General features: G+C 33.3%; 1 protein-coding gene across 1 annotated transcript in view; it reads right to left on the bottom strand.

Moving 5' to 3' along the window:
* rols (zinc-RING finger and ankyrin repeat domain-containing protein rolling pebbles) overlaps window positions 1-12,904 on the bottom strand; it is a 122,280-nt gene extending 109,376 nt beyond the window's left edge. Inside the window, exon 1 of the mRNA XM_090109193.1 lies at window positions 12,696-12,904. Coding sequence (XP_089965319.1) covers window positions 12,696-12,765 — 70 coding nt within the window. The 5' untranslated portion in view covers window positions 12,766-12,904. The remainder of the gene's footprint in view (window positions 1-12,695) is intronic.
* Between the last annotated feature and the right edge of the window lie 3,421 nt (window positions 12,905-16,325).

Raw genomic sequence — 16,325 nt, forward strand, 5'->3', positions numbered from 1 at the left:
ATTAATTACCTATGAAAAATGTTAACTTTGTATTTTCTTGTGTTTGATTTCGCATTTAAAATCCGTTAAAAAATCTTTAATTTCCTCATACTACTTCGTAATTTCTACACAGAACTGTTCGTATTAATTGATTACTGATTTGTAAAACCCACACATGTCTTTTAACTACAAAAGTAACAATTTGTCGACGACACAATAACAAAACTTTGAGAAGCTCATTACAAAGAAATAACTATCGCCTACTATTTTCGATAATTGACAGATTTATCCCACGTCCCGCTCTAACAGTATAGTGGAGAAAGAGAAAGAATTAATTCCCGACGCCTACAGGAATCCATTACCTCCCGCTGATGTATAATGAACTCATTTCAATTAAAATAGAGACACATTTCTTGAAATGAATAAAAACTATAATTTTCAAACAAATTTAAATAGTGGTATAATGAATTTGAAAGATAGATATGACAACATTTAAAAAAAAGTTAAAAAAATAAGCTGGGTAATATTTTTGAAATGCTCCTATAAAAATACCTTGAAATATCCAAATATTTTGAGTGCAAACTTTTATGAAGCGCAAACAATTTTGCTCATTAAAATTCCGAATAATTTACCTTGCTCTGATAAAAAGATGAAATAAAAACTTTCAGGATTAATAAAAACAGAATTTTTACATCGGAAATTTCTTAACACCTAGCATGATAAATTACTTGCCAATTTGCATTTATGAAAACCAACAACACCTTTTACGTAGAAAATTATTTATAAAATTTTGTATGGCCTCGTGATTAAAATAATTTCTTTTACGGATAGGGTTTTTTAATAGTAGGTGTCAATCTGTTTCTTAAACATAATTGATTATACATGCACAAAAACATTTTTAGTTAAGAATCTCGAAATAATTTTAATCGGTTGAAAACCGAAACAGAGATGCGAGGATGCGTAGCGACTAGCGAGGGATAGGTTTTTAAAGAACCACATAAATCACTTCATTTAGTTTGAACTTTGAACCGTTTAGCGTTTGAAGCGATATTTGGTTATTTGCAAACACATTCCTCCCTACACATACACGCACGTTTTTGGTGGATAAGCACCCTTAGGTTGTGAAATATTTTAACGACATGTGTCAGAATTTAGATTGTTCATGTTATATGCTCTGTCATCTGTGAACTACATCGTAGTTACATGGAGCGTTGACCCATCATAAACTGACCGCGCTGTTGGCTGCTTAACGTTCAATTACAGTTGAAAGTGGGTCATGCATTTTAATACTTTTTATTCGCACTGCATTTTTAATTCGTTATTTCGTACAGTTAAAATAAGAACATTCTAGTAAAATAAAAAAGAAATTTTGAGGTTAAGTATTAACTTTTAAAGAATTTCCACAGCATCAAAATAACCTCTTTAATTTTGTTATTTAAACATAATTTAACTTTGTTACAACATAATTCTTTTCAAATAAAGCTCTTTTCATCGATAAAATTAAAAATAAATTATATGCAAAGTCCCCCTTGTTAGAAGTGAGTCATGAGTAAAGACAGGTGCATACTGCATACTATGCAAGGGGAACGTGCCCTGCATCCTTTTTATTGCAAGCTACAGTTAACTAACAGTATAAAACTGTGCTATTTATACATTGCTTGTTTCATTTGAAGCGAGCGTAGATTGCCATTAACGTAAACTGCAATGTACAATAAAAGATGTTTTACATCCTTTCGTATGCATATCGCAGTAGGCATACCAACATTAACGAGATTTCTTTAATTTTTTACATTATAAGAATCAGTTTAAAAGTTTTTAATTTCTACACATAACCAATCTCATTATTTTTTCATTGAAAAATCGATAAAAATATCAATCGAGCGTAAAATGAATTCTGAACCAAATTAAAAAGGACATTGAATATCGTTTTATCGATATCCGAGACCCTTTCAACAAAACCGGCCCTCGAAAAGGACGAAATTATCATTTTTTTTTTTACAAATACACAAAAAACGAAGCCAAACGAGTAGCGAGCACCTGTCCCGAACATACGGGTTGCGAGGAAAATAAGTTTAGGTAATTTCAAAACAATTTTTGTGGAGTTTTTAAACGTTCATTTTGTGCCAGTTTTGTTAAAGAAACTTGGTACGTAATTGAATGTTTTACAAAATAAAGCTACAGGTAATTAAAAAAAATGTGCAGTTTTTAAATGTTCAGTTTGTTAAAGACACTTCATACCTTAGTGGAGTAACTAAAAAAAAACCGGCCAAGTGCGAGTCGGACTCGCGCACCGAGGGTTCCGTACAAACCTTGTTTCTTTTGATTGCGTTGACATAGATGTTTGATTTTGTTACAGCTTAAAGGTATTATAGACCTGAGTATTTGGTATGAATTTCAATTTAATACCTCTACACGTTTATGAGGAAATGGGTAGTAAGTTTAAAATTATTAAAAAAAATATATTATGTGATGTAACTAAAAATTTATGGTTTTCGTAATTTTTCCTTTATCTATGCTATAAGACGTTGCTTCGTACCAAATTTCAAGATTCTGAGTTCACGGAAAGCACCCTGTAGGTTTTGATTCCCTTGCAAGTGTCGAAAATTTGCGGCATAAACGGCTGTATCTTTTGATTGCGTTGGCTTAGAAGTTTGATTTTTTCACAGCTTCAAGGGACAGTATACCTGAGTAATTGATATAAATTTCAGCTTCATACCTCCACGCGTTCCTGAGAAAAAGGGTCTTGACAGACGGACGGACAGACGGACAACAAAGTGATCCTATAAGGGTTCCGTTTTTTCCTTTTGAGGTACGGAACCCTAAAAATGATAAGATTTACCGCATAATCTAAACATTATCTAGGTCGATAGATACAATTTTGTTTCTAGCCTCTAGCAAAGATCGAACTTATGACCTATGAGTGTGACCTAGGAGCCAGGAAGCCAGTCAGATGTTTAAAATAAACTACCAAGAGGAATCCTAAGATATGTAATTGGCTTTTACCTATCGTATATTATTTACATCTTTTAATAAGAAATTCTGCTTATTCTTCAAACATCTAATCTACAGCATTAGTACCAGTTATTAGAATTATGTGTTGTATTGTAAGTCAATGTCGCAATGTGATCCTATTATGAAAGTCGTTATTATGTAAATAAATACATTACCTAGTAAAAAAACACAAAGAATGAAGTACTATTTTCAAGATTCATGTAACAACTGGTCGAGATCTTGAGCCATTGTCAGCGGCATTTTATCTCATATTACTCGAATGTTTATCGTAAAAACTTGCTTAGGTACGACAGGTGACGGATTGCAATTGTTGTAAAATATGTACATCTCAAACAAGATAATAATAACGTGCCTACAGGTGTTTCCATATACCACATTCCGTTTATTTTTGAAAACTCTTAGCGGGCAAAACTTTATCATTCGGTAATAATTGCAATTAATTTGTACTTTATTAAATAGGTACAAATGCCAAAATAGAATAACTGGAGAAAATACCACCCTGATATTTGTATAATCTACTTATAAATTATCGGTAAAGGTCCGTAAATGTAATTTGTACCATTTGTTAGCAATGTTTGCTGCGACATCTGTCTAAATTTTTTACACGCATATCAGTAATCGGACGCCATGTTGTCTTCTATTCTGCAAAAACGTTAAAGTACTTAAATATCATTTGGTATCGAAAATTGATAGTTTTATTTGACTTAGACACGCACGGCATTAGTACTATGCAAATAAAACTTTTTCCAGACATAGCACCAATAAACAACGGTTCAATGGCAAAAATGTAATTCTCGAATGAGCAATATTGACTCATATGGCATATGTTTTCCATACAATGTTTAAGTTTTTCCTCTATCTAATCCGCAGTTCATAGTTCATTGAACTTTCCGCTAATTTGACTGGCAAGCCCATGATCACAGGTGGGTGTAATTATTTTCACGCTTAATTATTTCTACGTATATTTTAACGCAAAGAATTTAACGAGTCTAATGGTTAAATGCGAATTTGCAAACTTGTGTCACCACTTTAGCGTAAACAGTAGTTTGGATAAAATAATTATTACTTGAAATAATCTTCAAGAAACTATGTTATTTCAGCAGGCCTAGGACAGGTGTGACATTTATATTGAACCATATCCAAGTTTAAAATTAATGCGCATTTTATAAAGAAGGCGTTATAGGAAACTTATCCACGACATCGACAGAACAGACTAGCTTTCCGCCCGCGGCTTCGCCCGCGTTTTCAAAGAAAAACCTGTTCCCATAGGATTTCCGGGATAAAACCTATCCTATGTCCTTTCTCGGGTATCAAAACATCTCTATACCAAATTTCATGCAAATTGGTTCATTAGTTAAGGCGTGATTGAGTAACAGACAGACAGACAGACAGAGTTACTTTCGCATTTATAATATTAGTATGGATATAATATAAATATATATCCAATATAAATCCACATATTATAATACACAAAGCATTTGAAATATTTGTATTGTGTTATCAATAGCAGGTGAGCTATTGCCATAATTCCAGACATTTCTTAAGGAAAGCAATTTACCTTTTACCTTTTCCTATCTCCCATCCTTCTGGGTCATTCATTCCAAAATAAATGTCCAAGTACTCCTCAAATACGCTTGACATTCTTGCCAACACGTCTAAATATTATTTCCTGTCAAACCTGTTGACCTTTCATAGGTTTTAAAAGGCTTTTTGTTCAGAAAGCTGTGTCAATATTACGGTTACAAATTAGAGGAGCTGGCCCATTTTCAATGGTTTCTGTTTGAGTTTACTTAGGCTGTATTGTTTAAGATGTTTTGTCTCTTCTGTTTATATTTGTGCAATGGAACTTCCAAGTTATAAATGGTGTTAGAGCTATTTGATACCAACGCTCGTTGGTAACGGTCCACCAATTTTCAATTCGCCTCTCTAGAGTAGAGGATCAATTTCTATAACGTAATTTTAAGTCATGTCATTTAAGGAAACGTGTTATTTGATTTTTTTATATAAGATTAGATAGATACATAGATATGCATATGTTTCGAAGTTTGTTATTTCATTTTAGTATTTTTAAATAACTTAGGAAGATAGGTACTTGATAATTAATAAGTAGAAAAACATACATACAAGGAATCAATAAGTTTTATATATTAAGAAGGTAAGGTTATTTCTAAGTACTGATCCAATACAGAAGAAACTTTCACAAATAGAAAGTTATACTATCCTTTAGTGCTTATCTATTTCTGTCATAAAATGAAGTATTCCAAGGGCTATTAATAGTCACACTAAATTTTATTGGTGTTTATTGTTTCATTGCTTTGAATTATTCATTATCCGATTTGGAATATGACTTATATTGTATACGATAATCCTAATATCTATCAACACGAATTATTTATGTGCACATTCGTCATAAAATAGTTCCTACTATTAAAATTTGACACTGTTGTTGACTTGTTGTTCGAAGCTATTGTTAGCTATTAAGACCAACTTTCAAGAATGGGTATGCATTGTTTTTTCCCTTTTTACATACATTTCACATGCTACAACCTGACGCAGTCTTTTCAAAGTTCATCTAAAGCAATAAAAGTGACATTCTTATCTCGATATCTGAAATCTTTATTCAGTTAAGTATTGATAAGATCGGATTATCGATTGAGGCCATCTGATTGTATCCCTTTCATCAGGCCGCTATTTATTTACTGTGAAATTAATTTGATTAGAGTGAACTTTCTAAGCAAAACTACATGGGGGTTATAAATTATAATGACGATATCTTTATTGGTATACGTATCTCTATCGGTGAAACATCGAAATTTAATTTGTTTATATCAGGAACTTGGTAATTCCAGATAAAACAGGCATAGAAAATTCGCCCGGACTGAGCGGGGATGCGTATTTCCAAACTATACATAGCCAGAACGCAACCATAGGAAACTGCTCGTGTATACTTTGTAATGCTGTTTTTAAGTTTCTTATTTCAATATATACACGGATTTTGCGTACTGATCGTGTATAATTTGTAACGCGGATGCTTGCTTCTTCGTTCCAAACTATACACGATCAGTACGCAAAATATGTATAACTAAATATAGCTACTACACCACTTACGCTTGAGCGAAATAATAAATATATAGGCAATCAAAGACTTGTACTTGTACAGCTAACTATATCTATCTTCAGTAAAATATCGAATAAAAATATTATTAGGTAAGCTTAGAAAAATAAATAGGTAACAGATAAGGGTAACCTAACCCAGGTTAGGTTCGTGTTTTTTTTTAACTACACAAAAATAGGAGCCCCGCGAAGCGGGGCTCCGTCGCCTCGCAACCGTCTTTTTCTGGACTTATTATTCTTACTATTCTTACATTTTAGCACTATTGTCAATTGTAAGTCGTGCAGTATAGTCGGGAACGAAGACACAAGCATCCTCGATACAAAATATACGATCAGTACGCAACATTATATACACAATACACATGCATTTTAATAATAGATTTCAAAACAGCAATAAAATAATATAAACGCGAGCAATGGAAAGACGCCGCAATTACTCCGAAACATACAAGATTAGTCCGCATGCGTACTGGCGCTGTATATTTTGGAGCGCTATTCTTACTTATTTCACTACAAAGTATACGCGAGTATTTGCGTACTGCTGTTGTATAGATTGGAAGAACTTTGTAAAAAAGTTATTTCCAAACTATACGTGATTAGTTTCACACCGTTGCGTACTGGCCTTGTATAGTTTGGAAAGTCGCAGCGGGGATACCTACTTACATAACTCTCTCATATAAACTCTTTTCCTATGATATGAATAGTAGGTACAATAACATGTTAACATGTCATCACTGTATATATAGCAACTTCCATGGAGCAGGTTCACAATTTGTCGCATGTTTGACTCCCACTTCAAAGAACAAGAACATGAGAAGAACAAGTATACATTTTCTACAACCAATTCCAAGACCTTCATTATTAGTACTTAGAGAAACCATAGACCACACACGATACAAGAGTTAATCTTCATGTAAAGAGATTATTTGATGTGCAGAGTATACACAATTTAATCCAGCGATAAGCCATGTTAGCTTTTTAATACTTTTCCCATTTTTGTCTGTAATGGGGTGGTTTGTACGCGATGTAAGGAGGTTGTAGCTAATTTCATAATAATTTCTAGGTATCAATAACTTTTTAGGATTGCCAATGGGAATGCCATTCACTTGTAACATAAATCAATACTCAGCTTAAATAATAATAGGTATGTAGGGTAATATGGTAGATGGTGAGCTCAGCTGTGATTAAGTTTGTAGAAACAATGGAATAACAAGTAACAAAAGGATTAAATAAAATATTAAAATATACGCTTTAAGGTAATAAAGGGCGTCCATTCAATGGACTACCGCAAATAGTAAGCAAGTTTTAACAAGTTTGTACAAGAAAAATTGTTTGATATTTGGTTACTTCCCAAGGATTTAAACCGAAATTATCTTTAATCAAATGTGTGCTCTAAAATAATGGGATTACAGTTGCAATTAAAGAACATATGAAGGAAATAGAAGGTTTACACCATATGGTAATTAGATGCACTATAAACTTGGTCACGGTCATACTTTAATTTTAACCGACTTCAAATACGAATGCAATGTATTGTATATAATGCGTTCGTCGTATGTCTCTAAGATGTATTATGATTGTGGTCATTTTGATTTATTTAAATTAATTGATTTGAGAGTCTATATGTTTTACAATCTATGGTACATTTGTTTTATGATCTTGCATGTACATATTGGTACTCCTAATTTTGAAAACGAATAAAATTTAATATAAAAGTCCGAAACAAGCGTTTGCTGTATTCTTTTAAATCGACCAAAGAGATAAAAATTGCCAATGGCATGCATTCAAAGATTGAAGGAGGACCGCCTTCCACACATTCAACGCTATTCATTAAAAATCAGTTTTAAAACAACAGTGTGTAAGTTGAAATTTATTTGCAAGCGTGGAACAAAAATATGCAGTTCTGGACCAGTTTTATCAAATTCAATGCTAACATCGAAGACAAGAGGGCGTACGTAAAAGGTGCGAATGTGAAGCTAGCTACGAACGCGCTGTCTGATGTTGCCATTACAATAAGATATCGTAAAATTTTTGGTTATTCTATTAAATATATAAATATCGTCAGTAAATATCTACCAAAATTGAAACAAATTTTAAAAAGGCCAAAATTATGTGAAATGGCCTTAATCATCTACTTTCGGAGAAAATTTAATACCCCAATAACGTCACGCATTCAAAACTGAATAAAAATTCCTTTGAAATTGATATTGGGAAGCCAGTAAGCTCAATTTTACGACAGAAAGTCCAAACAATGGTATTATAAACAGATTATCTGAACATATTGCTCAATAATAGATTCCTCGTATAGTTCAAGCTCATTCATTGGCAATTGATCGAACATAATTCGATATTTACATTGCTTTTATGAAGGTATTAAATTGTGTCTCGTTAAATATTCGATTTTACGTAACTTTTGAGGTTATGGTATAACTTACGCCCACGGTATTCATTAAAATGCATCTATTCGAACAGTTATTGAGGACGAGGTATTTTTTCAATTTTATCAGATTCTGTATTCGTTGCCGGATACTTCGTGAATACAATTTCATACAAAATTAACATACAAGTCAGTATCCATTGGATAGTAGGTATTAAAAATCGATATCGGGATTTATTTCCCTGTCAAATTACATAGTTTTTTTTTTTTTTTTTTTATACGTAGATAGGTGGACGTTTGACCCCAGTCCCACCTGATGGAAAGTGGTGACGAGATCTAAGGTGGTAAGTCACGCCCGCCTAGAAAGTGCCTGTTAATTCGTCTCTTGAAAATTCCCATGTTGTACTTCTCTGGAAAGACGGACGCCGGCAGAGAATTCCACTCTTTGGCAGCTCGCATTAAGAAGGAGGACGCAAAGCGTGCTGTGCGTGCAGTCGGCATTTCTACCAGATAAGGGTGGTATCCCGCCGTGCGCCTGGACGTTCTTTGGAAAAAAGGGGAAGCTGGGATAAGGCCATGTAATTCAGTTGCACATTCCCCGAAATGAAGTCGATAGAAAACTGAGAGACTGGCGATTTTGCGGCGATGACCAAGGCTCAGAAGCCGGTTTTCGAATAGCTGGTCGTTTCCAATAATTCGCTTGGCGCGACGTTCCATAGCTTCCAGAACATCGAGGTGACATTTGGCAGTACCTGCCCAGAGGTGGCAGCAGTATTCCACACAAGATCGAACTTGAGCTTGATAAAGAGTTAAAAGCTGTTCAGATGTGAAATACTGCCGCACCTTAGCTAGTATGCCAAGTTTTTTGGCTGCGAGTTGAGCTTTGGACGTAATAAACTGGCCAAAGTTGAGGGTTGGCGATAGTGAAACTCCAAGCATTTCTAAGTTGTCGGCTAGTTCTATCGACACACCACGGAAAGAGGGAGTTAAGGTGAGGGGACTCCTCTTGGCAGAAAAAAGACACGCCTGTGTTTTGGCAGCATTAAACTTCACTAAGTTGGCATCTCCCCATTGAGATACTTTTTGTAGAGTCTGGTTTATTCGCTGCACCATGGCTTCTCTCTCGTTCTGGATGGTAACAGCAGTTGCACGAGCATTTGACAGGTATCTCTCCACAACCGTACAATCGTCTGCATAACCAAAGATGTTTGATTGGAGAAGGTCATTTATATGTATCAGAAAGAGAGTTGCGGAGAGAACAGACCCCTGAGGTACGCCGGCGTTGATTGCCAATTGATTAGACGAGCAGCCGTCGATGACTACCCGAATAGATCGTTCCCTCAAGAAGTCGGCTCAATAGTACATTCACATTTTTATTATTGGTACAATTAAAATGTTTAAATACCTATCTCATTAAAATAATTAATGCGAAACATCTAGCGATTATCATAAACCTTTACAATAACATTAATAAAATCTCATGTAATTAATGAGGAATCTAATTAATTTTTATTAACTCCGACGAGAACGGTATCTAATGAATTATAAACTTATTTATTATTATTAATTATGTATGGCAATCGAACTGAAATCAATGGATATTATAACCAGTAATGGCCTTGTCTAGGTCGTCGATCTCATAGATTATTGAGATTTGAGATTAAACATTATTTATTGTATTTGTAGCACTAAATTTTCTAAAAGTTTCTTGAATTAAATTTATTTTAAATATCATTTAGCGAATCTTCAATGCGCAGGCGCGATGGCTATAGAATATCGAATATTACCAGAGTTCTCAGTGAGGTAGAACTATAAACATAATGATAAATAGATCATTCACACTCTGCAGTCTACATATAGGACATAGTGTATGTATAGTACAATTATGCTACTTAACACTATTCCTGCGAAGGCAGCTTCCTCAGACGAGAGCACAATAGCCAATTGTTACCCTCTTATGCCTATATTCTTGGAGTCATCGTTGACTTATGCACAGTACATGCATTTCAATACTATCTTTGCGTATTTTCTTATTCTTAGTGCCTACAAAGAAAAACAGTTCTTTTAAGCAGATCATGAATGAGTATCAATCTGATAATATGATATTATTGTTGTAGGTTAATCGTATAAAAAGGTTCTTTGGTGGTAAGATAAATTGTTTAAATTGTTTGTTTAAGCCTAGGTGGAGGTGTAAGAATAAACAACGATAGGCTCACAAAAATGGATCGGAGAAGTAGGCGGGACTTCACAATGTCATAACCCCACATTTTACTTGGAGTCTGCAGAAATTCCTTGCATGGTTTGTAGAACAAAAGAACATAAGGTAGAAAGAAACAGTACCCTAACATTTAGCGCTTATAAATTCTTAGGTCACGGCCACAACAAGGCATTTAAACTAAGCCTTATCGTGACTCGAACTTAACACACCCAACATCAATCTACGGAAGTGTTTGTTTTAAAATCTATTGTGTTTCTGCGAGGTTATTTGTATAGTAATGGAAGCGTAATGATTTGTTTTTACTTACGCACTTTTTATGGGTGAACTAGTTTCGTGAGGAGATAAGAAATAAGATCGTAATAGTCAGCGTGTGGATAGTTTTTGTTGTCTATCGAATAATGGAGCGTATTCATTTAATAGTAATAGAGTACCTACCTAATAAAACATTATAATTATAGAAGATCATGAATTAATGAAAAGGCAGAAGACATCAAAGGCTTTATTAAAGTCGATATGGGTAGGTAATGTAGGCTACATTACATTTTTTAATTTTTAATGAACTGTGAAGTACCTATCTAGAAATAAGAACATAGGTTATGTTCTGTACATTATTGAAAGGTACCTATCTACAGAGATGGTAGTGCAAGTGACAAAGATCTTGCGTCCTAACATCATTATCATTTAAAATGCGTTAAAAGTAAGGTCTAAAGGTAACCGCAAAATATGCGCCTGCTCACATTTTCTACCATCCCATAGTCCCGTGATTCCTCGAGGCACACCCACACATAAACACGGTAATTACAATAGCCGTCTCGCTCTACGCCCTTAAAAAGAACGGGAGAGATAACATTGCAAAGGCGGTCTGGAATCTGGATAAGGTTCGACTAAATTGTTCAACTTTTGAAACTAAATTCAAACTTGAACATGCTAATAAGTGTTCGAGATTTGATATAAATATAAAATAATATGATAATATACTGTAATGTATGCACGTACTAATTTTGTTTATATTAATGTGTCAAATGTAACAAGTTACTTAAGTAGACCTTTACATTATTAAATTATTATTAATTAATAAATTTGAACAGTTTTATGGGAATAATATCACAGATATGAGATAAGTTTATCAGAAAGTTTAAAGAAAGAGGTTAATCTTTAGAATGTAGGAAGTCATCTGAGTCACCTGCATATAGAATTTGTTTCATCACAGCTGAGTAATCATTCCCTTTACGCGATTGTAACAAATTATGTGAAATTTTGGGGAAATTTTGCTAAATTAACTTTTTAATCTATTAACAGGTAGGTACCTACCTAATTTATAAAAATACATAAAACAAGTTCTGTTATATAGCCGTTATAGGATGCATATTAACAACAAAATGCGAAGTGTATTTTTTATGAAAATTTAAAGCCAATACATAGCAATAAAATCGCTAACGAATTTAGATACATCTATCTAGATTCTAGATACCTACCTAGTAGTCTTTATCGGTCACTGTTCTCAATAATTAGCCATTTACATTTTTACACCTAGGTTATAAAATGCTATAATAAAAAATCAATAACCTTTAAATTACAAGGTATTTTCTAACATTTATGACTTGTGGGTAAAAAAGGTCTTTGTTTTGAATTCTGTCCGTCGACCATATTATTATTACGAGCCTAGCCTTCATAGTTTTTGTCAGACAGAAAAATGCAAGAACGTATGAACGAGCAGCCAACATGAAACAAAATAATATTTTCAATTATGGTTCAATTTGATGCATGCATCTGTGAGCTATCGACAAAGACGTAAACATAGAGAAAATTATCAGGCAATTAATAGTTAATATTGGATAAAACATGTCTCATTGCTCTTCCTTATACGGGCCTTATCTTTAGCGTAGTCCAAGTTCCAAGTTTTACAACCGTTTATAAATAAACTCCATATTTTGCATTACGCACAGTGAAATATCACCACCATCATGCACTAATGAGATTTAGTAAAAAACATACCTAGACAGCTGAGATTAATTTTCTCCTCAGAATCATCATCATTTAGGTACTCCAACTTTTTAGAATTCATATTCAATCCACTTATGCACACATTTCACATACACATACACAGTTATTCAAGTTATTGCACAGCACTGTTTTTATTTGAATTTGTAACGTTAAAATGGCGGCGCCCGCGCTACACAACCAACGCGAGCCGTATCACCGACGCGAATGATTCTCAATGAGTGAGTGATCAGTGACGCCGATGACGCCACGCACACATGCACAGCACGGCTAATCTGATTATTATTATTGCCCTTTTGCTATTGTTCTATTTCCTATTCTGTGAATGAAATAATATTGCATCCACACGGTTCCGATTGCATCGTAATAATTGCAGTTTATGGGTTCTACACCACAGTGAAACTCGAAACTGTGAGAAGATAAGTCAAAACATAGTTAAACGTAAGTAACTATTATTGATAAATAAAATAATTGTTGTTGACTGTTGTTATTATTCGAATAAATAATGATTCTTTATAAAACACTCCAGTAACTAAATACATTTACGTCTCAATAAGCTCAAAATAAATACTGAACACTGACATCAAAAGCTTAAAGAAACAAAAAAACTGTTATTCGTATTTCACTTCCCAGTTCCCACATCGTACATCATTCTGCGTTCACGCAAATATCAGATCGAGTACACAATGAGCAAATTAGTGGAAAGGGTCGAAGGAGCCCTATTGTTTGGGCATGCGCACCATCCCTTCGAAATTCGAATAATGTTTAATTTGGTTTCTCTGTCTACGTTTAATTTAGACTTTACCGCCTTTCACACGCAATGAATTTCACAGATAAAATACATATTGCGTTCTAAATTTGAATATTTGGTGTCAATGGTTTTTTAATTCAGAAATTATTATTTTTTAAATGGCAATTGATTATGAACACGTATTAATTTACAAAGTTCAATTACCAATTTATTCTTTCAAGTAAGTTTTTTTTTAATATTTAAACTACCTACCATATCGATGAAAATTTAATACCTACCGAGTACCGGTACTTAAATATTATAAAACAAGAAATTATATAAGTGAAAGTTTTCAAACGAATATATATTTTAATATAACGGGAATTGAATTGAATTTAATATATAATTTAAAGATAATAAAATAAACTCTACAATTATCATTGGATAAAATGAATCTAGCTAAGTACGCCGGTAATCATAAGTTTATATAATTCAATCATGGCTGTTCATTAAATTATATTTATCAGGAAATATAACTCGGTATTAATGTAGTTGAATCAGTGTAGTCTAGACGGGGATAGTTTAGCTATTTAACTGTCTAGATCCCAGTGAAAGTTGTTAGCAACTGAATAAATAAGTCACAGATAATAAAATTAAAAAGTTAGTAGTAAGTATTGAAGTTTATGTTCTTTGAAAGTTTGAATAATAGCTATAAAGCTATATCTTATAAAAGAAATGATGGCAATACATTTATGTCAAAAATCAAAATATGTTTATTGACGTTGTTTCACTATAATAGTGATGTGTATTTTAGTGGAATGTTCTAGATAAGAAAGGTAAATGAGTTAATTATTATTCACGGACTTTATAATATTATGCCACTTATGTTAGATTAGATAGGTATTTGATTATTTATTTAGAAAAACATGAAGTAAGGGGGCCTGAACCCCAATCCAATATGTCAAACTTATGTATGAATTCAAATAAAGATTTTATTTATTTATTATTTATTTATTTATTGCCATGTCTTTATAAGCGGAAATTATTCTTTGTCTAATGAAAAGCTATTTGTTTACGGTTTAATTAATTTAATTACCAAGACCGTTATAAAACTAATAAAACCAATGAAATAAACCTACATACTTCAATGCGTAGCGCCATTTAGGTACCTATCTCGCCATAAAGAGAATATGGATAATTGATAACATTGTAAATTAGTATATAATCACAGTGCTACTAAGTTGCGTGTGATAGTTATAGGAAATTTAAATTAAATTAATAGCAACATCCTCATTAAATTAACGGTTAGTTTAATCCAATAAAATTACACCTTATAATAATTATAAGGTGTAATTTTAAATATTATTAATACAAGTAACATAAACTGATAAAATAACGATAAATGAAAAATATTAATTTTAAATTAATCGACCTCGCGGCAAGCGGTCCTCAAAATTGATATAAATAATTAATTGGAACTTGAAAGATATCACGTTAAATATTTTATGAGTTGCCATAAAATTTGATCGGTCAAGCGGGCTTCCTAACATGATACGAGAGGCAAAAGGAGTAAAAAGTAAACATTGTTCCCACAGAACCTTTCGGGTTGCCCTACGAAAAATTTCGTCATGCGTCTATATAATTTGGGGGTCATTATGAACGAAAAGGTTTCGACTGACGGTGTTAGTGATTTCGGTTGATAAAAATGATTGTAACGTGGAATTTACCTTTGCTTTTGTTTGGAGTATATTTTTATGACATGAATTTTTAAGTAGTACCTACTGGCATAGGTCCTGCGTTTCCTTTTTTACTTATATAGACTTGTAAATTATGTTATAATAAAAGATATTAAGGTACCTATAACCTATTCATTTCATCTATACTTATATTATAAAGCTGAAGAGTTTGTTTGTTTAAACGCGCTTATCTCAGGAATGACTGGTCCGATTTGAAAAATTATTTCGGTGTTAGATAGCCCATTTATCGAGGAAGGCTATAGGCTATAAATCATCATGCTAAGACAAACAGGAGCGGAGCCACGCGGGTAAAACCGCGAGGCACAGCTAGTGTTATTATAAGTCGCTAAAGATTCTGAAATTAACAAAACCAAAACGTTTTCAGTCTTTCCTGTCGAAATTAAACATGCCTATCAAGATATTTTTCATGGAGAAAAATCGATTAAGCACCAGCAGAGGTGATTAAAAAATAACGATAAATATTATTAAAGTCTTTGGTTTATGAAATGTTTATGGGCAATCAGATTACATGTAAATACTTTCGATATTCGGTTTTACGAGGCAAGTCACATCGAGATGTTTATTACGTGATATTGTTAACAATATGTTAAAGGTACTATTAATAATATATTTGTGAGTTCAATTGGCTATGGTTAGGGAGCCAGGTGCAAATTGGGTTCATTATTTCCTCTCAAGAGATAATTCGTCAGAAGCATCAGAGTATAGTATTATAAAGCCTCGTGAACGTCAGCTGGCGCTCGGTTGGGGGGGTGAGCGGTTGTAGCCTCCCACGCACGTAGGAAAAAAAATACATTCATTCATTTCCTCTCAGCTAAAAATTTGTCAAATTGTAGCTAACCCAATATCTCAACGAAAAAAAATAATCAGCTGGTTACAACGTGGTGTATTAAACGTCAGCTGGTGTCTCGAACATGAAAAAAGAACAATTATTTTCCGTGATTTCCTCTCAAACAAAAATTTACCTGATGATAGCTTATATGTAACTGTGGATAAATATATAAGTCAGCTGGCTGTATCTTGGTGGAAAAACCGTCAGCTGATACTTTGAAAGTTATTACATAGGAGTTAGACAGAAGCATCTATTGCCAATTTATATGCATCAGCTGACTAGGTTTTCCTCAACTTATTGCTAGCTGA

This window comes from Colias eurytheme, chromosome 14 (genome assembly GCF_061535395.1).
Source record: "Colias eurytheme isolate Ceu_HAF_F1 chromosome 14, ilColEury1 Martin Lab GWU primary, whole genome shotgun sequence".
Taxonomy (NCBI): Eukaryota; Metazoa; Arthropoda; class Insecta; order Lepidoptera; family Pieridae; genus Colias; species Colias eurytheme.